Consider the following 25271-nt stretch of genomic DNA (forward strand, 5'->3'; position numbering starts at 1 on the left):
TTACTGTGCACATCAGAGAGGATTGGATTAAATTCGTCTATTTCAAAATATTTGATAAATGGAAATAAATCTGAAGACACAATGAGATAGTCTACTACACTAGCATCATTGCATGTTATTCTGCCTATATTTTTGTCTTTACCAATTCTAGAGTTAGCTATAGATAAATTCATTTTCGTACACATATTAGAAGTCTATGACCATAAGGGTTTACTCGACACGTCTTGCATTTAGATTTTCTCTCTAATAAAATATCATTTGCAATAACAGAATCATAATTATAAAAATACTCCAGTGTGACCTCATCATCAAGATGAAACATATCTAAGACAAATCGTTCTGGGGAAATAAAATCTTGCAAAGTTAATGTCTTTGCATTAAAATCGCCTATTAGACAACATTTCGTATTGTGTTCTAATAACTGTAGATACTCTGTTTCAATTTCATTAAAAGCATCTAACGATGAGTATTTTGAACCTTCGGGTGAAATGTATACGCATCCAATTAAAATGTTATCAGTTAGTAAGTCATTTTATAGGTTCAACCACTGCACGAATTCACTGCCAGTTTTGTGAAATGTTAAATACTGTTCTAGATATACTACTATAATACCCCCAGATGTTCTTTTGAACTTAGTTCTATGTTTACAAAAATAACTATATCCTTGTGGAAGCGTCAAAATATCATGGATGTCAGTTTTAGTTTCTACAAAAATAGAAATGTGATTTTTCAAAATAAGTTCTGAGAATTCAGGAGCTAAAGATTTTGATTTGATTCCGCAGACATTGATAAAGGAAAACTTTAGTTCACCTCTTGTTGATTTGTCCTATATATGAGTGTGAAGAATTTCGTTATCGGAATTGACTCTTGATCTCTTAAATGGTCTAGGTGGAACTGGTGGATTTACAGCTTACTGAACTTGTCTGTTTTGAATAGGCAGTCTTTTTGTAGTTTTGGAAGAGGTACTCCGCTGGATACTATTGCTAGTGTTTGCCGCTTCTCGGAATTCTCTTCTATCATCATTTGCTTTATAGAGGACTCCATCAATATATGACAGTTTGCCACGAACAAGAGAAGCAGTTTTATTTTCTTTTTTAGCCTGCTTGAGAACGGGGTATAGTGTTTTGTGCCTATCTTCGATTACTTTTCGGTATTGTTCTCTAATTCCATAATTCGTTCCCTTGAGCCGATATGAGTTTTTAAGCACCAACTCAAGATCTCGCCTGGCAATAAATCTCGCTACTATCGGCCGCTTCCGGTTCTATCCCTCCTGCCAAATCTGTGTACATTTCCAAGTTAGATGTGGTCACTTATTCTGAGTTCTTTATAGATGAAGTCACAGACCTTAAGTTCGGTATCCTCATCTTTTTGGTACATGAGACCCGTGAAGATCAGATTATTTTTCATTGAACGCCACTTTAGTTCGGTCATGTCCTCTTCCAACGCACACAACTTTTCGACATTATTTTTGTCTAAATTATTTTCCCTCAACTGATTTTTAAGCAATTTGACGGACTAAGCGACTATTTGAGATTTGTTGTTTGAGCATTTATTTAAAATTGAATTAGCGATATGACCGATATCCTCAGCGCTCTTTTCAACTCTGCTGCTTCGATCTTGGACCGCTTCTACGTTTTGTTTTAACCGTGTCTATTCTCTGAGCTTGTGAGTCTAACTTGGGCTTGGTGTCATTTATTTTGGCGACATCTTTCTCAATTTGTTCCATACGAGTTTCGAGTTTGGACACTATGATGAATATATTGTTCAAAAGAGTACTGGTTTCCTCGACGTTATAAATGTTTGCCAAACTTTTTTTTCTGACATTGCGTTTGGTTATTAAATATGCTTTCAACTGTCAAAAACTGATCAAAAAGCGTGTGTTGTTATAGAATTTCTTGAATGATACATTCTATATTATTCCGAGTATACTTTTCTCGTTGAATAATTTCTTTCTTTGCTAGAAATTATCATTCAGGTCAATTTTTGTCATTAAATTTTCAGTTTTCATTCTTTTTTTTTACATTTCAAAATTTTTATTGGAATTTGGTGCTGATTTTATATGAAAATATACTTTTACATGCTTTAGACACCAAATTACTGTTTGTTAAAAATTTATTTAATTTTTACTGAATGAAAATAAAATGTGTTATAAGAATATCTTAATTTATTTAACAGGTTGTCTTTAGGTTAATCACCCCATAATTGACATTTCACATTTTTTAATGTTTATAAGAGGATTGTGCTAATGTAAAGTTTACCTGCTGGGTCAACTACCTACTTTTGAAAACACAGTTTTTTAACCTGCAGTTTTGTGTTCAGTGGCATATGCTGTAACATGTATATGTTCTTTCAAAGAGAAGTCATATCAAAATATAATTCTCATTTACTTCCGTTTGAAAATAAACTTTTATAACTACAGGCGCCATCAGAATTAGAATCCCTGGGAAAACTTGTACGTTTCTTTGTCCTCTCAAACATTTGGAAAGATCATTATTCTAAATCTGTTAGTGTTTACTGCAAAAATGACCAACAAGAATGTGTCCAAAGTACACGGATGCCCCATCCGCACTATCATTTTGTATGTTCAATGGACCGTAAAAATGTGGAAAAATCTCTAATTTGGCATTAAAATTAGAAAGATCAAATCATAGGGAACATGTGTACTAAGTTTCAAGTAGATTGAACTTCAGTCTCATCAAAAACTACCTCGACCAAAACTTTAAACTGAAGCGGGACAGACGGACGGAATAACGGACGGAACAACGAACGGATGGACACATAGACCAGAAAACATAATGCCCATAAATGGGGCATAAAAAAAATCCTGAGGAGAAGGTTGAAATTTTGTATCGGGTAACTGAAATCTGACATCTTGTATATTTGACCTTAATAATTTTTGTCGGCGGCAATTAATATTATTTTTGTTTTTATTTTGTTTCACATTTGTTCAAAAGGAAAGTTTTGCTCATTGTTGAAGTACGTTGATCTATAATTGCTTAAATTCACGTTATTTGATGTGGATAGTAGTCTCATTTGCAACCAAATCTTCCTTATATTTTTAGCACTTTACTAAAGGACAAATACAACTTCTCTTTAATATTAACGTCTTACTATTTTGTTTTACCCAAGGAATAGATTACCGAACCTGACTGTATTTGGCAAAACAGTTCGGAATTTTTTGTTTCTAAATGCTCTTTAACTTCATACATTGTGTTGCCTTGTATTAAAGTTTTATAATTCAAGCATCACTGAAGAGCCTGTATCCTGGTACAAATGATGAGTTTATCCATCGCAAAAAGTGATTGTTTTATATGTTTGAACTTTTCATTTGATCCCTTGTAGGGTTTCTATTTCTGTATCGCGTGCTTTCTTATACATATTTTACATATTAGTAGTCGTGGTAAATATAACTGATATTGTTAATGTTTATAGATGTAACACAATGGACCACCTTGGACAAAGTATGCATTATATGTAAGTCTTTGGTATGTAAGAATTTATAAAACAATTACGTTTTAATGCATTTAAATCATTAAAAATCCTTTAATTCTGTGAGATAAATAATGAAAGACATCGTGTAAGTTGCATTAAACGTCTGGGTGTAGCTAAAACATAAGCAGTCTGAGAACTGACTGTTAAAATGTCGGAAATCACTGTCAACGAACATTTAGTCTACTTATTATGAAAAGAAAAAATTGTAAAATTCAATAGTAGATAAACAAATGTGGAAGTTCACATCTTCGTCGTTTGGTCTACTAAGTACCAATGTAACCTATTCCCTAATATGACTGTTTTGACGACTGTGAATTCTCATTGTTATACGACGTATCTCGGTATTCTTACATCCAAAGTTCATGTATTAGTTACATCTTGGACAAAGCAGCTATGTGTGATAGAAGTACTTTATTCTGTTTTAGAGTTGAGTTGAAGTCAAATGATAGCATCACCATCTTTGAACGGGCTTGCAGGGGCGGATCCAGCCATTTTAAAAAGGGGGGTTCCCAACCGACAGGATAAATGGTGGGGGGTGGGGGGGTCCATCTATATGTCCCTATTCAAATGCCTTGATCTGCCAAAAAAAACCCGAGGGTTCCAACCCCCGGAACCCCCCTTGATCCGCCAATGGGCTTTGTATAAGGTATCCATGGTTGTATCGTCATTTTACATCAACTTTTTAAAGATTTTGGAAGTCTATTCAAATATTTCTCAAGAACATATTTCAACTTTGGCACGTGTTTTTAACAGACTGTGGGCATTCCAATGTGAACCATGTGTGCCCCTCTTCTTGCGAACTTATTCCTTTATTGATATGAGGTTGACTTCATACAGAAACTTAATTTCCGTATATAGAAGATGTTCTCTCACTAAGTAATTCAAGATTTCATCATACAAGAGATAAAGGATACAACAGATGCCCCATATCTTGACTTACATTTAGAAATTGACAATGAGGGTAGGTTGATAACAAAACTTTTCGACAAAAGAGATGATTTCAGCTTCCCTTTTCTATGTAGCAATATTCCATCAGCGCGAAAAACATGAGCAATACGACGGGTGCTTACCCTTCCGAAATACCTGAATTCACCCAGAGTATTTGGCGGGGTTCGTGGTGTTGCTTAGTCTTTAATTTTCTATGTTGTGTCTTGTGTACTATTGTTTGTCTGTTTGTCTTTTTCTTTTTTTTAGCCATGGTGTTGTCAGTTTATTTTCGATTTATGAGTTTAACTGTCCTTCGGTATCGTTCAACCCTCTTTCAATATATTTCAATATTTCTATAATACTAAAATTACGAGGTCCAATTTGTCAGCCGTCATCGGGTAAAAACGACAAATCAAAGAATTCAACTCTATATATAACTAATATAGGACAATGGTGTAGATTAAAAATTACACCACTCCAGACCCTTTTGTTTTCCACATAATTAATATTGCCAATAATTAACAAGTTCCGGGTCTAATCCGATACCGATACCAATAGTATATTCACCTGTTAGCTATTACCTTATCTGTACGTTCCGCATTTGACAGGCGCACCACCAAACGGTGTATTTAGGATTTTGCTATATACACGGGTCATAATCAAAGGGCTGACACTACTAAATTCATTCATTGTCAAATTGTTCCCTATTGTAGCTTTATTCAGCAATCAGCAAGACTTTCTAAGATAACTAATATAGGACAATGCTGTTGATTAAAAAATACCCCATTCCTGGATAGCCTGGACCTTTTGTTTTCCAAATAATTAATATTTCCAATAATTGATAAGTTCCAGGTCGACGGGTTCAAACAGAAAGATTTGAAAGCAGAGAAAACTGTGTATCTTATAATCGACATGACTTTATCAGATGACAATACCAATTACTAAAATAAGGCTTAGGCATAGTTATATACTTTAATTCAGTCACGGACCCGCGATATCACGGGTGTGTACTTGTATATTTTAAATATGCACATAGCAGTTATTCATTTTAAAAAAAAATAATACCCTTTTGTTGCAGCACTTTGAATTTACTTCCTTCGCCCGCCTTTGGTACACAAAAGGCTAACATAAAGCATGGAAAATTTAATACTATTTTTTTCCCTGTATGATTGTCATTGAAGAATAAACACAATCCACAAAGAATCAAAGGATAAGAAAATCAAATACAGCTTTACAGAAAACAAAGCTGTTAGTAAAGGAAGACAAACCAACAACCGAAACTATGTACTGTTAATGTACTAAGGGTAAAACGCTTCTTCAATACCTACTCTGTAATCACGTGTACACAGAGAATCAAAACAAAGCTTTTAATATAAAATGTCAATCACACTTAGGATAAACAAGAAGTTTAGAAAATATTTCATTCATTTATGTATGAAGAATTTAAATCAGAATCAAATACAATTAGTTCAATACTAGTGGGTTGTACTCCCGGATGAACAACGACCGAAATACGACTATTATAAAGTTATAACTAAAAACTGCAGGTTTAGTAAATATTTACTTTATTTATGAAAAGCAAATTTAAAGCAAAACAATCAATAAGTCATTTATGTCAATACAATTCAAGGGTGTGTTAACCCTTAGATAAATGCGTTTTGTAATAATTTCAAGTGCAAGACCCTTAAAATTTAACCTGTCTTCCCTGTATATGGAAAATATGTTGTTTTCCGAGCAGAATTTCCACCAGAGATCACGTTACTGGACATTTAGATTACATAAGTGTACGGTATTATAGCGCGCGGTCAGCCAAAGTGATCCATTTAGATTACATAAGTGTACGGTATTATAGCGCGCGGTCAGCCAAAGTGATCCATTTAGATTAAATAAGTCTACGGTATTATAGCGCACGGTCAGCCAAAGTGATCCATGATACACTTCTACTTAATCAACAATCCACACATGGCTTCATAGCTACAATGAATCTACATACTATATATAGGGTTAGCGTTAAAAAGAAAAGTATATTACTATGTTCTCGTGATGTCTGTAACACCACTTTCAAATGTAATAGGAGGGGAGGGAGGAGCCAAAAACACATTTAACCCGTCACATTCTATAAAAAGTACTATATTTTAACATCGATTTCGAAGAGGACGCAGAGAAATAATGCAACAACTTATACATTCAAGACTACTGAAAGATGATAATGAATAATAAAAATGGAAGGGACAAAATAAATCAAGTAAATATACAGAGAACATTGTAAACTATGTATTAGTCCACCAATGGGTCTTCAACACAGCGAGGAAATCCTGCACCTGGAGGCTGCAACAAATATACTTGGATGGAGAGTTGTCTCATTGGCAACCATACCACATTTTCATATATCTTTGTGTACTAGTTCAGTGAAAATGGACTTCACACTAAACTCCAAAAACATAAAATAAATTAAATTAAATAAAAAAAAAGCATGCAAGATTATCAAAGGCCAGAGTCTCCTGACATGGGAAAGGCACAAAAATGCGGCGGAGTTAAAATTGATTTGTGAGAACCTTATATTTGGTAATATCAAGTCACTAACACTCGAATAAAGAAATTCATTTTCTTGCCTCCGAAAACATTAATGAATTCGGATTTGTTTCATTCACTTGGTATTCAGGGAAAAGTTTACTTTTTTGTACTTTCAACTTTGAGCTTAATTTTAATTTATAGAAATATCCATCTGATTCTGCATATAATTTCTGCATTTAACAACACTTTAATATTTTGCTCATGATGTAAATATTTTTGGAACATTAAGGTAATATAATATAATATGATATAATAAACATTCTTATACTGAAATATCTATTTTGTATTTCTGTTCATCAGTTGACACATTTATCATTGAGATAGCAAAAATGTGAAGGTAGCTTATCTCTTTCTTTTATATTCTTTTGAAATTTCATTGAAAGAAATCTGAATAAATCTACATGTTAACAATAAATATTTTCTGCAGTTAGTATGAAAACAAATTATTTTTACACAGCATACACCATAAATCTTTTTTCACAATTGAATTTCCTTAGTTCGAACCTGATATCTTTTAAATAGCATTGAATACTTTAAAAATTTGAAGGTGTAAAATTTTAAACCATTTTGAAAAGAAATATTTTAATGATTTAAAGTTTAAAAATTCCGATAAAAGAAAGTAAATCCGAAGATATTTTTACCATTTGCCCGTTAGTTTTAACAAACCGCAAGCCATAACGGTATTGTCATTGAGTAAAATCAATCAACCTTTTATAAGAATCTATAATATATATGAAAGCATGTGATCAAAACAAGCGATAAACCGCACCTCTGGTCCTTCTATTCCTTACTCAAAAGTCACTGTCTGTACATGTTTGTTTATAGAAATTTCTACCTGAATTCACCAGGTAATAAACTTGATCAATTGATCGTTGATCATTTAAATCTTGAACGTGGTATTTACCGTTCGGTCAAATTTTCAATACAATTTGCATGTGTGAATAAGGATTGTTATAAGATTCATCAGCCATTATATCTGTCTGTCAGATTCAGTTAATGGTATGTTCATAAGGAATCTACATCTTCATCAGAACAGCTGATCATTGACTAGAAAACGACAGGTAAGTCGATACACCTGTAAATACAAAATTATTGGAAACATAATGTGGTATCATACATGTATTTGTAAATGCAAGGCAAGCATTTTAATATTTTTACATAAATATTTGCCAAATATGTTTATATATTCTCTTCGTATATTAACATGTAAACTAAATTAATTCAAATTTCATGTTTAAGGCAGCAACCATTTGATTTTCTGGGGGGGGCTATGGTTTTTTTTTCTGGACAAATTTTTTTTTTCGCCTGCGGCGAAAAACAATCTATTTTTTTCGCGACAAGTCGAAAACAATTTTTTTCTTTCAATTTTAGCATTACATATAGTGGCAGCTGAGGGTGAAACAAACAATTTTTTTTTCTCAGAACCAAAAACAAATTATTTTTTTCTCCAAAAACTGGAAACAAACTTTTTTTTCCAAAAAAAACCATAGCCCCCCCCAGAAAATCAAATGGTTGCTGCCTAAATTAAGCGGACGTCTTTGAAAATGTAACCACATTCAAGTCGGAACTTAATTTCAATCATACAATACCATGCCCACATTGGTGATACCTTTGTAGATGTTCAGTGGAGGCATGTAATTAATGGTAAAACCTTTAGTAATGGGTTGTACATAAATAACCGCATATTACATGTATAACATGTAAGCTTCATTCATGTGAAAATCAATAGTTCATTGTATTGAGCACAGTTATGCATTCGTTTTATTAAGGAAGTTGTGCTGTTATTTCATACAGAAACCATTGGTTGTGGAAAAAGTACATTAGAGTCCTTCACGCTTCATGTACTTTAAAGGAAAATAACATTTCTTTAAGGAGACCCAAAATTAATATAGATTTTAGCACATGCGATATGCCAAATAAAGATTTTAGCACATACAATATGCCAAATAAAGAAACCTTCGAGAAGATATAGAGCAAATATAACGATTAACGATACATATCTGTTTAATAAACTGCATATATTTTCCTGTAAATACTAAATAAAAGTATATTTTAAATGTATTTTGATGACTTGAAATTGTAAATCTGCAAGTTTCTTGACATGGAGAAGGTGTTATTGACTGCTGACGTTCATGTGACACGAACTCGACCAAACAAATACTAACAATAGAAAACAAACATTTAGTATTGAATGACACTCTACAGTGTATATAAACATTATATAATATACAAACATGACTTATTTAATTCTGCTTACACAAATAAAAACATTTTAAGATTGAAATTTTGAAAAATCTAAAGTATCTTGTATACATGTATGCTTGCATTTTGAGTTTTAAAATGTCGTATGATACAAAAAGTTTGCTTTATCTTTTGAACGTTGTAAACTAATGAGTTTTAAAATCTTCTTTGTTTCTGTGTTTTCTCTTCTTTTTTAATAGTCTTTGCCGAAGTGATGTCTATCGTGGTTGTATTGCTAGTATTTCCGTCTTTTAAATTATGAAAGAATCTAATTCATCAAGGAGCAGATTTTAATTGATAAATCAATGCGTCCTAATCACCTATTTAAAGATCTTATAGTTGATGTATCAACCAATCTATATAGTGTTTTCAGTATTCTACCAAGTCATAAATTGCTTTATTATTGCTTTTTATGTTAAGATATCAGTCTTGGAGACTTTATGTAAGAACAGGGTTTTGAGTACATGATTTTATCAATTAACATCCTGTCCTAGTGAATTCCTGATAATTTTGAATTTGTTTGATAAAACCCCATACTGACTACTTTCTTCAAATCCGTATTACAAATTCATTGAGAATGTAAAGGAGAAGGGAATCAATATTGAACTCGGGCAGTTGCCTCGGACAATACTGTTTTCTTTGTCATATACTGTTCATATGGTAAGGACGATATGTAGCTCAAACCATCTCATCTGAGACCACACAGCACAATAAGAACAATCGTCCAACCGAACAGATCTTTTGAATAAACACCTCGCCTTTGCTGATCCTTTTCTAGTTATACACAACAGTATAAGAAAAGTATTATACTTATCTATAAGATTAAACTGTTACAATTGTCAACTAGGGGTTATATACGTATTAACCTTTATAAATATTTGATTAATTTTTCGTGCCTTGACAAGGCACAGATCACGGATCAATTACTTTACCTGGTGGGACATCTCGGTAAATACAATACCTACGTTGCTAGTACTATTTATTTGAATTTGAATGATTTATTTTACATTTGAAAAGATAGTCTGCATTGTTCTCTGTACATCTAATCCTTCCTATAGATCACCTATACAAACCTATAGAATTTATAACTTTTACTTGACCATTGTGATTCTCCCCGAGTCTTACTGTCATGCAATGTTAATATTAATGATGGGGTTCTTGTTTCAAGTGGTACATACTCAAGGGACACGTACTTATGAGTTATTGGTATACAAGAGATAGAACCACCTTGAAAAATTGGAATGTTTGTTTTGAAGAAATAGGTTGACATAAAATAAACGTGCAAGGTCTTAATGTCATTTTGATAAGGTTTTCTAAAAAATCGGTTATATATAGACGTGATGTTTTTATCTTGCTTAAAAGCATCCGGTCTCGGGCCAGTCTATTATCAGTTGTGACCGTGCTCTAGTAAATTTTACAGTTTTATCTGTCTCCTTTACATATATACCAATATCTTTTAGTGATTTATAAAACGTCCCTGAAGTTAGCACCAGCCAAGCAGTCTGAGGTTTACTAGTTTCTGTGGTTTTGAGTTACAACTAGATGTTTATCTTTTAGCGAGCAAGCACCATGGTCATTGCTTCAATTTTGTTGACCTGCCTACGCCAGTTGCTACAGCATCGGTTTTTTAAAAATATTTCCTTCAGATATTTTGATGTCATTTTTTGTGTGCATATGACCAGTTCTTTGCTCACCATGTACTGACTTAATTCGAGAACTTATTTTTTTTACTCTTTACGACCAATCTGTTCTGAATTGTAGACATACAAAAACCGTTTATGCTTTAATAATTCTCATATTAATAATTAATTCCAAGCCTTTAATGACTCGTCGTGTTTTCGTTTTCATTACTTCTGTATATCTGTAGATAATTTGATACGAGACAGTTGTCATTTAATCAAATTTACTAAATTACATACGGAAGTCTGCATTGTGACACTTTGGTTGTTCTGACTATCGAGTGATGATTAGTTATTCATTGATTGATATCTACCTGGAGACAGGTGCTTGTTAATGCATGTAATGATCTTCTCTGGCGTAGTTATGTGCTAACTCCATAATCAGCTTCATTTAGTCACCAGAAGTAATGCAGAAAAGTGTTTTGAATACCAAGCATGCCAACTATGTAAATGTTGGCTGCTCCAAAAAGTGAAAAGTACAGAATGTTTTACATGGCATGAAACATCTCTTCGTGGAAACATTATCTTATGACTTAAACATTTGATATATGATTACATAAACAAGGCCATCTACCTATAATTACTACATGTTAAATCCGATTGTTTTTCAAAAGACAATAGTTTTAACGCTATTTTGTATAAGAGGAATTAAGGCCAAGTCAGAAATTACGCAGATGAAAATTTTGGTACACAAACATCTAGTCTTATCTCTGTGTCATGCAAAATGACCGTAAAACAGGTTACTCGGCCTCTTTCATGTTAATACGACTGTCTAGAATTCAGGAACCACGAGCTCGTCAGTGATGCGGAATTTGGTTTGAACAAAGGATGATTTAAAGTTTATTGAATTGACTGCGAAGAATTAAGACATTGATCATATTATATGGACATTTGGCTATTGAGTTATAGTTTTAAGTGCATTTACTACACTCCTTGCTTTGTTCAGATTCTTATAACAGTAATCATGGATACTTTTGATGGTCCAAGTAACACCAATTCAAGACTAATTTATAACAAAATGTTTAAGAAATTTACCGGTCTGTCTTCGCTCATGTCAAATCATGCTTTGTCATCGATGAGCCATATCTGCGATTGTCTAAACATTTGAACAGTAATAACTAATAAAAGAGTACAATGAAAAAACATTTGTATAAAGGACTATAAATACAGTGCTAATTTGTTAGTGAAATGTATACACGTGTGTCTATGGTGTGGTCTCCTACGGTAGAATTAAACAATGTCATGGTACTATCGTAGTGTATTTAACATGTGATTTGAATGTTCTTGATTTTTGTATAGATTTTAGAACTAAATTTATCATACTGACGTCTATGTACCTTTGGAAGGTTACTTTGTCTTTGCCTTAATGGTTTCGTTACAAGGAACTCGCTTTAAGTGAGGATAGTGTGTATGTTTGATATCCGGTCAAACAAAAGACTAGAAGTTGTTCTGTTGCTTTACTAAGTAAGCAACATTTATGACTAATAACAAAGACAGAGAATAAGTAAACATTTTAGCAGATGGGTCGAAACATGTATTCCTGTAGACTGTTAGCTAGCAAACTTAGTAATAGAAGAAAATGGGTAAACACACGCTTTACAAAACTAGACAGAAACACAGCTTTATTTGCCACAATCTCTTAGGATTGTTTTTCCTCATTAGAAAAGGTGCAAGTCAACAACAAAAATGTTCTTTTATGCATTCGATTTATAAAATGCTACTCAAATGATTTTTTAGCAACCATTACTTTTTTTTTAAGTTTAACTAAGTACAGCGCAAAAAATAAGGAGATATAATATGATTTTAACGAAACAACTTTCTGTTAGTGTCCATCTGCTATCCATTCCCCTAGTCCATCCATCAAGTTTCATCTGCATTAAATTTTTTATTTTATGTATTAGTATAAGGACGAAATATAAACCATTGAATTTGTGTATTTATTCAGACAGTGAAACGGTTCCATTCATGCCTGCCAATTTAATTAAAAAAAAAAAAAATCCATATCATAGAACCATGTAATTGTGTGCAAAACAAAATGTCAGTGTTCACATGTGATACATAAAGCTTTATATTTATTGTAAATTAAAACTATCATAAACAAGTACATGCATATCTATTACACCTCTAAATAGGTGAACAATAATTCAATACAAAACATTCATTACATACACCTTAAAGGACGTAAGTTTTGGTAATTAAACAAAAGTACCTTGCCATGTACGTACAGGATGAAAATACAAACGCCGTGATTTAATACATTTTTCAACAGTTTCGCGCGATATCAGTTACTATGACAATAACATTTAAGCATTGTAGTTTTTTTCTGAGATTCTAACATATCAAGACACCATAGTATATGTGGTAAGTTTCCTTGTAAGTATTGTGGCAGAAAATGTATATGTATTTATATGTTTCTGATTGTAGCAATTCAGGGATAAGCAAAAAAGGTTATTTATTACCTCTCTATAAAATTAAATGAAACACATGGGGTCTCTGACCTACTATTGATTGATGGTCATTGTAGTAACCTCAAATTCGTGCTGAAGACATCTTATGTAGTCCGGAATTGAATACAATTTGATTCCAATTTTATGACAAAGAGCCGCCATATGTGCATATAACAAAGGTTTCGTTCATAGGATTTACTACATTTGTATCACCAAAATTGTTCGCTCCCCTCAACATGAGACCTATATAATCTATTAAAATATCCATACCATTTTAATTCTCAATACATCTGCTCTTTGTAAAAAAATATGTGAATGAAAAAAAACAAAACAATTCCATCTTAAACCACAAGAAAATAGAGTCAGACTTTTAAATGGCTTTTCAATAAAAAATGTAATAGTAGAATACCATTGATTTTGAAATTTGATCTGCACATTAGTTTATACTAAGTCGAGACCTAATTCATACAATGAACACGATTAAAACGTCAACAAGAAGTACCTTGTATAAGTCACAGACCTTTAATTGTCTACAGCACACCCCTGTCGAATCACTTCCACAAATACAATAAGTAAATATTTCATATATTTTAATTAAATCTATTAAATATGACAATACTGTGAAATTGAAGGATTGTGCGAATTACTTTTCACATTTGACATAATAAAATAATAGAGATTTTGTTTTTTTAAACTTTATATGAGCTAGGTATGGCAAGTTTGAAACAACATATTTTCATATGAAATTAACTTATCTTTTGTACAAATAGAAATGGTCATGCGGGGTAGCTTATCAATTGTGTTGTGTGATTCACACGCATTAGTTTACACTTAAATTCTTATAGAACTTAAAAATTGGTATAACATCGCAATAAAAAAAATTGCATATTTTTCCCAAGTTAAAATGGAATAGCATGGTTTAATGATATTTTATTTTTTCTTAAAGTAAACAGTAAAGTGATAAAGGTTAGCTGTCGTGACAACAAACAGTGGCGGATCCAGAACTTTTCCTAAGGGGGCCCAATGATTCCCTATATAATCAACCAAATTTTTCCCACGAAAGCCCCCCCCCCCCCCCCCCCCCCCCCCCCCCGGTGGATCCGCCTATGAGTCAACATTAAAACAATTATAATTTCTTTTCTTAATATCTGATCAAAATACATTAAGGGAAGTGTAATTACATCTGGTAGAAGTCTTATTCAAATATAATCATTTTATTGTATTCTGGCAGTTCACTAAAAGTTTGCCACATCGATGTTCTTACTTCTGACATTTCGTTCTGACATCATCGACAGTTTTCAAAACTGTTGACATTTTTCATTCTAGAAATTCACTACAGTTTTCTAAATTGCGTTCTGACATTTCATTAACTGATTTTCTTCTTTCTGATGGTTCACTTAACGTTTTAACTCTTCGTCAGCTATACTAAAGCCGTAGATTTGCTACGCATCCTTTAATGCATGAGGTTTTTGGTTTGCAAGACATGACATCGTTAATCGCATTTAAACGTATATCACATCATGACTGATTTGGCCAACCCATCAGAACAAAACATACTTAAATAGACACACTTGCTCAAGAAATATTAGAGTATATGATTTTATGCAAACGTCTACCAGTATTATGCCAAAAGCTGGATCGCAATAAACTTGTATGACGATTGTAATTTCTAATTTTGTTCCTAACTAACTTGTGATTTCTCCATTTTATATAACTATTTGTACATACATTGTATGGAGTGGGTACGAATAGTGCCAGGGCTATTTGTCCGGCCATTGTAATGCGCATGTCATATAATGCGCGTTTGAAACTGCCTACATTGTACATGCTTAATGACATTTGTCTTTTGAATAAACTACACAATTTCAATTGATATTTTATAGTGTGTCTTTCTATGTTCTGATTTTACACTATTTTTTTAGGTAAGGAGGTTGGTACAAATTAAAACGTATCAAGCCGCTGTATTTGTTTGCACCTGTCCGAAGTCTGGAAACTGATATTCAGTGGTTTTCATTTGTTAATGTGGTTCATAAATATTTCTCGTATCTTGTTTTTTGTATAGATTAAATTGTTACTTTTTCTCATTTGACTGGTTCTAAACTATTCAATTTTTGAGCCCTTTATAGCTTGCTTTTAAGTGTGAGCCAAGGCTCGTGTTGAAGACCGTACTTTGACCTATAATGGTTTACTGTTACAAATTGTGATTTTGATGGAGAGTTGTCTCATTGACACTCATACCACATCTTCTAATATTAGTACCTACTAACTAATAAATACTTTCCGTTGACACATTTAATGGACAAACGTTTTACAGAACACCGCAGACACGTACCTGTCTTATGATCGATAAAATTGAAGGAAAGTTTTAAAACATATACCTTTTACAAACAATCAAAATCCCATATAATCACACCCATGTGTACAAACATCAAGTTTCTTTCATGTGTTTTTCTTATCATATCATTTGTCAGTTTGATCAAACAGACAAGTGCAATTTCGTCAATATATGTTTTATATAAACTTTGAATTATTTACCCCCTTCATATTGAATGAATGTATAATAACCCCAATAATGTTAAATGGGAAGAATTATTGTTAAAACGACATAAAGGCTAGCTAGCTTTGTTATAAACTTTTATACTGGTATTTCAAGTGCTCCCTAATTGCGTGACCTTCCTCATTTAAACTTAAAAGAATAATCAGATTACTAATTCTGTTTTTTAATCTGTTAAAATTGTCTATATTACAACAGTTTCAATTGTGTACGAGTATAAGTATTTGGGCTCCATTTAATAACCTTTTAGAGATAAAAGAAATATACCTTACATACATTTTTGTGTTTAAATATTTTGTCATTTAAAACTTTTTAAAGATAAAAAAGGACGATTTCTATAATTGCTTAATTTGACAATTTACAAGGTAAAGAATTTTATAACTTACCTCATTTAAACCAAAAGAGATTGTAATAGATAATTGTTTTAGAATTTAGTTAGATTTATCGACGTAATAATTGACACTTGGGTCCTGATCATCGATTCACAAAATTCTTAAGTATTGGCAGAATTCATGAAGTTTAGGAAAACTAAATGTGTGCAGTTACTATACCAGACGATTAAAAGTTGCTGACAAGTTACTAGTTGTTGGACTTCCACAAGGCAATACTCCGCTAAAGGTATATTTTGAAAGACACACAGGTTTTCTCGTAGTGATCCGCAGTAAAGACCTATACATTTACATTGTTTTGTAATCTTGTGTTGTCAGCTGTAGTCTGCACCAGAATTGACACGTTGTTAGACTAACTTCGTCTTACGATAAACCTATGCTTATGATGTAGTTACGTCTGGTCTTATTTGGCGAAAGGTTCTTTCCTCCTAGGGTTAAGCCCGTGATGTACCTTTTTTTCTATACATTCCCAATATACCCATGTGTTCCAGTTCCAATCAATTAACTTCTCTCATCACACAGACTAAATTCAGTTGTCAATTTCTTACTACTTTGCCCTTGTTTAGTATTTGCATGAAATATCTACCGTTTAGATATTATGCAACTAATAATTAAAAGTGTACTAACTAGTGTTTTAAAACTAGCACACCTTTTTGTTTAAGGGCCAGCTGAAGCACGCCTAAGGGTACAGGATTTTCTCGCTGTGTTGAAGAACCATTGTTGGCCTCGGCTGTTTTCCGCTGTTTGGTCGGTTTGTTGTCTATATCTCTTTGACACATTCCCCATTTCCATTCACAATTTTATTGCGCGCTGATGTTGTGTGTGCTGCTGGGACGTAAAGTGTGTGCTGCTGGGACGTAAAATCACAGCAATCAATTAATAAATAGTTTGCGGTTTAATCATTCTATTTAATTTTGATATGTTTGAGTAAATTCAATAGAATCAGTCCGGAATACAAATTATAAATAAATCATTCATTAATATTTTACTATATATTTTGATGATCTCGTTTGACAGTGGTTTTTATATTTCAAGATCAATTGATCTCTTTGCCACACAGGTGCTTTTAATGGACGAAAATATACAAAATCTATCATGGTACTCGATCAAAATTGACACAATTTGATATACAACCCTTTGTCATGGCAGTTGTACAGTGGCCAAAAATCATATAACAAATACGCCTCTTATCGATATTGTTCTATCAAGCATATATCCATTAATATTAAGTTTGAATAGTATTTTTCTGTTACAAGGTGCACTACTATTATCAATTGTTCAGTTGAAGGCTGCATTGTATTTTTGTTTATTTTACTCGATTTAATCTAGGTTTAGAAGTTCTGGTATTAAAATGAAGTCACTCCTACCCCAACGTATAACAATACGTGTATAAAGTAAGAAAAAGTATGATTTCCTAAAAGAGGGTTCTCATGTTAACTGCTATTTGTTTGTTGTTCATATTTCGTTATCAAAAGCTATATGTCCGCACATATTGAGTATTAGGTTTAATGCAAAAGTAATTTTAAACCTGAAATTCACATCAATTGTTATTCCTAGTGTTATTCTATCGATAGAAATAACGATGAAGAGAATAGAGTCTCAAAAGTTTAACCTCGTCTCATTTTGGGGTGTTCCTATACAGTCAGGTACCTCATAAGAAATTGTCTATTGTTGAGAATAAAGTGCACATTTTGTTATATCAATTCTTCTATGCTTTAGTTTTTAATACTTTAAAAAATTGGTTGTTGATGGCAGGTTTTTCCAAGTCTCTGTTAGGTTTATTTATTAAGTGTTTGGACTTTGAGATTTCTATATTATACTTGACATACGTATATAATATACGCTTGTTTTCTGTAAATGAAGACTTTAACCACCTTAGTGTATTTTATGGTTTTATTGTGTTGAAGGTTTGCTGTCACACAAATCAATACCAGACGTCATTTATTATTCCCGTTCGTTTCTTTTTTATATCTGTGACTACTCCACGAAACCAAGTTATAGCAGTAACATGAATACACGAAGTGTCCATGTTTATATTTTTCACTTTTATTTTACTTTAAACATACTAAATGTCAAGTGCAAAAAATATAGAGAGAAAAGATCGTAAAATGAATTATTTTAACGTTCATGTTCCCACTTGTTCTGAAGTAAATTACATCCTTAATAAATGGAGCGTCAACTTTCCATTAACTTTAATTTAATATCGCCATTTAAAAATTTATTAGAATATATTAACGATTTTATACATGAAAACAGTTGTTTAAGATTATATCTAGATTGATGGTGTACAGGTACTGGACAACAAAAAATGTATCATAGATGATATATACATAAAATGTACCACTACTGATAAATTGAAAGTGTTTAGGAAGTAATAACAAAGGAGTGCATAAGGTATATGTACAATCTGCATGTTCAAACAGAAAAAAACAAACATAGCTTATACGGAGATAGATACTGCTGTTTGTTTAAGTATTACCTATATTCTATTCAGGTTTTTATATATTAAAAGGAGCGGATGCACATTCACTAATATTCTATCAGACATGGATAAGAACGGGAAACTTTTAGAAAATAACCATGGGTTCTGAGATCTGTTATGTTAATATGGTTTTTATCTTAAAGAATTGGATGCACATTCACTAATATTCTTTCGTTTATTTTCCAGACATGGCTACGAACGGGAAACCTTTAGAAAATGGCCATGCATTCTCAGATGACATCAGTTTATGTGGAGAATGCACGAAAACTTTCGTAACACCTCGTTCTCTACCTTGTTTGCATACGTTTTGCAGCGCATGCTTGGAAGCTTACATTAAAAAGTCAATCGGAAGCAATGGTCAGAGATTTTTTCATTGTCCGACATGTGATATGGAAATTGATGTTCCGAACGACGCGTTACCAGGGCAATATGCTGCCTCTTTTCCAATGGATAGTTTTATGGAAAAATTAGTAGAATTAGTAGCTGCCTCGAGTTTAGACAAAATGTGTGATATTTGTGTTCGTAGAGAGGAAAAGATAGGAGCTCAAAATTGGTGCATGGACTGTTTTGATGCGCTTTGTGATCCTTGTTTTAAAGTTCATGTTCATGGGAAAACAACATCGAACCATGTAGTATTCCGCTCAGACGAATTGAGACAGATCCCTCTGGAAAACTTGATGAAGAAGAAAAACAAAGTTCCATGTGGTAAACATAACGAAACAATAACATTATTCTGTGTAGATTGTAGGGAGCCATTGTGCGTTCAATGCATGGCTGTTTCACACAGAAGATGTGAAAATGTAATAACAGTTGCAGACGCAATGACGTCACGGACGGATGTTAAAGATATTATGGATAGGCTAGACTCACTGAAGGATTCGGTCCATGGAACAAACGGGTTGGGAGAAAATGATAAAATATTAGAATCTAGTATTGACAGTGCTCGAATCAAAATCATTTCGGTGTGTAATTCCCTCGTCGAAAAAGTCCGAGAAGAACAAGACAAGTTATTAAGACAGTTAGAAGACACTGCATACAAAGCACGCAAAATTCTAAATGGAAGGATAGAACCTAGGAAAAGTGGGACAAAAACAATTCAAGCTGCGCACGAGAGAATGAAGATATTAATGAAATATGGTAGTGATGTAGATATTCTGTTGGCATACAACCAAGTAAAGAAGCAGTTAGATTCTTGCCAGGGATCAGTTGCCGAACTTGACCCTAAAAGTATGGTTGTGAAAGTAAACTTTGACCTTGCTGAGAATGTTGACAGTTTCATGGCAGAGTTTAAAGCAGTAGGGAATCTGAGTATAGATGACAGTAGCGATGTTATTGGTCTAAATTCCTGGGGCGTAACGTGTACCCATACGGATGACATTATTGTCACAGATTGTAAAAACAGACGGATTCAGAAGTTTAGCAAGGTAAGGGTTCAAATGAATCAAAAGAGTTGTAGAGCAAACGCCAATAAGATAGCAACCCTAAACCCAATAAAAGTATTCAAGACAAATGTGTAATCAGATGTATATATCCTAGATTTCGTTTAAAAGGTATTGTCAGGCAGTTCAAATTTGTGAGGACTTAAAATCGATAATATAAATGTGTTGATAAAAACATACACTCACAAAAACACATACACATAAGTAAGACATAATTGTGTGCACACAGATATAATACAAGTATCAAAGAACACGCTAATATACATGCAACTGTCTAGGTGGCGACAATTTTTTTTTAAACAGATTCTCATTTTTTCAAGTTTTTTTAAATCACAAATAAAATGGGAACTACAACTAATTGTGCATACACGGTTTAAAACTATTCTTATATGCACAATAGATATGCAATTATCCATATACAGTATTAGTGGTCAAAACTATAGTCCTTAAACGAGGGGCGAAAGATACCAGAGGGACAGTCAAACTCATAAATCGAAAATAAACTGACAATGCCATAGCTAAAAAAAAAAAAGACAAACAAGCAAATAATAGTACACAAGACACAACATAAACAAATAAAGACTAAGCAACACGAACCACACTAAAAACTGGAGGTGATCTCAGGTGCTCCGAAACTAGTAAGCAGATCCTGTTCCACGTGTTGCACCAGTCGCAGTAAGTTATAGTACACATATTTCTCATATTATTTTGGCGATGAGAATGTTGTTCTTATCAAGAACTGGAGAGTAGAAGTGCATGTGCATGCATAAATTGAAATGTAAAATACAATATATACATTATACGTAAATCAATTCGAAGTGTAATATACAACATAATTGATTTTCTTAGTTCGAAGCACTTATTTTATTTAACCTGCACAGGGATTGTCAAATAAAAAATATATATTAAAGTATTTAAATTTGATCGAAAAAGAAAAGCCCAACCCAAGTGTTCAAGTGTCGTGGTTTATAACATTAAGGATTCTTATTTAAAAGGAGTAGCAAAGAAGGATGTTTTAAAAACACTTACAATCAAACCTACTAACAAATACATGATTTATGTCCCTTAACCATGTTGTTTCACACTCAGTTGAAACCTAGTAACAACGTCTCGACCATTAAGCTGACATGTCAGAGCAGTAGTTAAACTATCTTTATTACAGTGTAATCATCGTTATAATTGTTAAGTTCGTGTGTTTATATAGTTTGTCTACCCATGTGTAAATATTAGCATTAGACTTATTTTTGCAAGAAGTAGCAATTATATAGTTTCCTTTCTGAGTCTCGTATACGTATCAGATTTCTCGTTTTCAGACAAGGACATTTGACAAGCGTTGTTCTTAAAATTGATAGAAGATATAACTGAAGTAATTGTGGTATTCATTGGTATCCCGACTGTTGTTTTTTTGTTGTTGTTTCAAAACAACTCCCCAAGCCTTAGAGATAACATAACAGTTAACGTTTCAATAATCGTATATGCATTAACCTTGAAATCTTGCTGAAAAATATAAAAAAAAAAACCTTCTCCAATAGTGACCTTTCGAAATATTCTTTCAGATCAAATACTGGATAAATTAACCAATGGAAACTATAGACAAGAGTAAAATGAAGTAAACTTTTGTTGAACCTGATTTGTATTGACCTCTAGTAGATAAATCCTTAGGTCACACCAGTTTAATTCTTGGTTGCTTTTATTTTTTGTTTGTTTGACACATGGCATTCTTGGCAGAATGAACAGTTGATGTCAAACATAGAATTTGATTGGTAAGGCCTTTAGATCTTAGATGTTTTTCTCAATCAGTATCCAGGCAAATTGATATTTTATAGGGTGTCTTTCTATGTTGTGATGTTACACTATTGTTCAGATAAGGGTGAGGGTTTGGTACCATTAACACGTTTCAACCCGCTGCAGTTGTTTGCACCTGTCCTTAGTCAGGAATCTGATGTTCAGTAGTTTGTTGATGTAGTTCATAAGTGTTTCTCGTTTCTCGTTTTTTATATAGATTATACCGTTTGTTTTCCCGTTTGAATGGTTTCTACACTAGTAATTTTTGGGCCTTTTATATCTTGCTGTTCGATGTGAGCTAAAGCTTGTTGAAGACCGTACCTTGACCTTTAATGGTTTTCTTTTACAAACCTACTGTGACATGGATGGAGAGTTGTCTCATTGGCACTCATACTGTATGATCTTCTTATATCTATATAAAGAATGCTAGACACCTTTATCAGTATGATTTAGCTCTGGCTTGGAGTACCATTCGTTTTAATAAATCAATTTACATTCCAGTTTGGAGATCTAGTGGACTACGTACAACTTGAAGATGAACCACGTGATATTACTACTATTGGACGCAATGATGACGTTGCTATTACATTGGTTGGGAAGTTGATTATCTTCTTGTCAACCCGGAAATCAATGCAGCTTCTAAAACGTGCGAAAACAGAAAGGCAGTATGATGGCATTGCATTTTCGTTCAAGGATTCCTTTTTAGTGGTTAGCTCTATCAGGGATTGCTTAGTAGACCTCATACAACTTGGCGGGGAAGTCATTCGTTCCATACATTCAGATACTGTTGGGACACCGCTTTTCAGAGAGCCACGTTATGTAGCTGTGTCACCAGATGGCGCTATTGTTGTGTCGGATGTAGAGCAGGGTACAGTCATTTCATTTGACAACTATGGGCGTGTACTTTCCCAGTACAGACCAGAAAGTGGAAATGGATTAAAGAAACCGCAGGGTGTTAGTGTTGACAAAATTGGCAACATATTTGTTGCGGACAATGGCAACAATAGGGTCCAACTCTGCACAAATGATGGAGTCTTTCAAAGGAATGTTTTGGGACACGAGAGCGGATTGGACAAACCGGTTGCCATAGAAGTCAGCAGTAGCAATAGGATGATAATCGTTCAGAATGATGGCATGGTGAAAGTGTTCAGTTACTCCTGAAAAATGATTAAAGAAAGCCAAGCGGAACGAATACAGAACTTAACAGAGCAAACCGTAGCGAATATAATAGAGTAACATTGTAAAAGCTGTGAAATGAGTAGGAAAAAAACAGCTTCATAATCAGAATTTATATACAATCAATGCTCGGTAAAGTCATACATTATTAAAATTGTAAGAACAGCTTATAATTTTTCTAGTGTGATAATTATATATTATACCTCTAAATGCCTTTTTGTAACATAATTATAAGTACAACAGAGTTCTTTTTCATTCATTGCCAAAATGTAATTTTATAACGTAAGAAACCGATCGTAGATAGTTTTAACATGCTAAAATTTTCATTGTAGACAAAGTTTTCTTTTATGAATATTTTAGAAATGATAAAATAGAATGATTGAGATAGATAAAATAGAATGATTTAGATATTTTGTCCTTGTTACACATATAATTTAAGAATGTACATTTCAACAAAATATATAACAATTAAAATAAAATTCCTATAAAACTAATTCACTCAGGGTTTTAATCTTATCCAAGTACTTTTGAAATTGTACTGTCAATATTTGTATAACGATCACTTTTGACTGATTTATAAATTTAATTGAGTAATTTAGTTTTAATTTATTGCTCTTCTGTCAATCAAACTACTAATCTAAAATTCAACATATTCATACATGAGATGAAATTGTTAAGGAAATGTGAAGTGCACCTTTCATATTTTTTTGTTCTTATGCAATGTATGCACTTTTGAAAATAGCTTTTTTTTTAAATATTATTTGAATTTGTTACTTAGTGCCGAAATGGTCAAAGTTATTTTTTATCTTTTAATAAGAAAACTTTAGAATATTTTAAAACTGGCAACGACAAAACTGTCTACTTGACCATTTTATGTACCGTTTCGCCGTAACTTCAAACTAACTGGATATTAGTTCTGATTGATTTGTTGGTGTTTAGCGCCACCTTCAGTATTTTTGGGATTTTTCGTGGTGGCCAGTTTTTAAGTCTGCAATATTAGGACAAGTCAGAAAGGCAACTATAGTCAAAGATGAATTCACGGATTTATTTTTTTAAACTGCGTTTAAATACACGAGACTGGAGTTAATTACATCTAATATATGTCGAAGACAAAGTATATTTTCGTATTTTCGTAGAATTGTGATTATCACCTATCGACAAAATTAACCTCCGTTCAATAATTTGACATACATAAGTACGTCATCAATAGATGATAGCTGCTGAATGCAAAGATTTTGCATGGCACTCAAAGACGTTTTGACTTTATTTAAACACTTTGTACGCAAGAAAAGAGTGCTATAATTTGAAAACACAAATGTACATATTTTTCATTCACGTATATTATCAAATATACAATCTTAATTAATTTATATTTATATTTATTTATTCAATGCATGAACTTTGTATTCGGGTGTTATTGCATTTGTTCAATGTGATTTGTTAAAAAAATGTTCGTAGTAAAATACGGGTGGTTGCCAAACTCAATAAGTATCTGTGATCTTAACAGTGTCACGAAAGGAATATGTAAATTTTAAGTCTTCTAGTGAACAAAACTCATTTTGATCTGATAAACAAACAATGATGACTCATTTAAAAGTTTATATCATGTTATTAATATTAAAAATAGTGCAATTATTATATTTCATTTCCCTAATCATTATATTTAAATTATAAACCATTAACCAACCATCTTGCCATGTAGAGGCATATTACATATCCTAAAAATACTATTGAGTTTTGCTAGATCTATGTATATTTTTGTTTAGTGTGTGACATAGTCTATATGGTAGAAAATAATGCACATTTGTTGGTTGTTTATTATGTGATACATCATTCCGTCCAATGATATTTTCATTCCGTCCAATAAACACATAAAACAATTAACTTGTATTTACTTTATTTATTTTAGCTATTTCTAAAATACTGTTGTATTTCAGCACGGACAAGGACTGCAGGATATAAGCAACAAAACCATGGGTACATGTGATACTGCCTGATTTACATTTATATCCACATAAATAAAGGCAACAGTTGTATACCGCTGTTCAAAAGTCACAAATTCATACAGAGAAGACAAATCCGGGTT

General features: G+C 32.7%; 1 protein-coding gene across 2 annotated transcripts; it reads left to right on the forward strand.

Annotated features, from left to right (window-relative positions):
* Positions 1-7823: 7823 nt before the first annotated feature.
* Positions 7824-23934, forward strand: LOC143078834 (E3 ubiquitin-protein ligase TRIM56-like). 2 transcript variants are annotated; one of them, XM_076253822.1, is made up of 3 exons: positions 7824-8054; positions 18972-20209; positions 22511-23934. In XM_076253822.1, the coding sequence occupies exons 2-3, from the start codon at positions 18974-18976 to the stop codon at positions 23168-23170; spliced, it is 1896 nt and encodes a 631-aa protein (XP_076109937.1). In that variant the 5' UTR covers positions 7824-8054; positions 18972-18973; the 3' UTR covers positions 23171-23934. The 2 variants fall into 2 exon arrangements, with proteins under 2 accessions (XP_076109937.1, XP_076109938.1); XM_076253823.1 differs by lacking the exon at positions 7824-8054 and adding an exon at positions 13139-13274.
* The last annotated feature ends 1337 nt before the right edge of the window (positions 23935-25271 follow it).

This window comes from Mytilus galloprovincialis, chromosome 6 (genome assembly GCF_965363235.1).
Source record: "Mytilus galloprovincialis chromosome 6, xbMytGall1.hap1.1, whole genome shotgun sequence".
NCBI lineage: Eukaryota > Metazoa > Mollusca > Bivalvia > Mytilida > Mytilidae > Mytilus > Mytilus galloprovincialis.

What these genes read in the sequence shown, in the direction of transcription:
- LOC143078834 (XM_076253822.1), top strand. Translation starts at nt 18,974, where the DNA reads ATGGCTACGAACGGGAAACCTTTAGAAAATGGCCATGCATTCTCAGAT. An exon ending in GGATTCAGAAGTTTAGCAAG is followed by an intron (nt 20,210 to 22,510) that starts GTAAGGGTTCAA and finishes TTTACATTCCAG; the next exon opens with TTTGGAGATCTAGTGGACTA.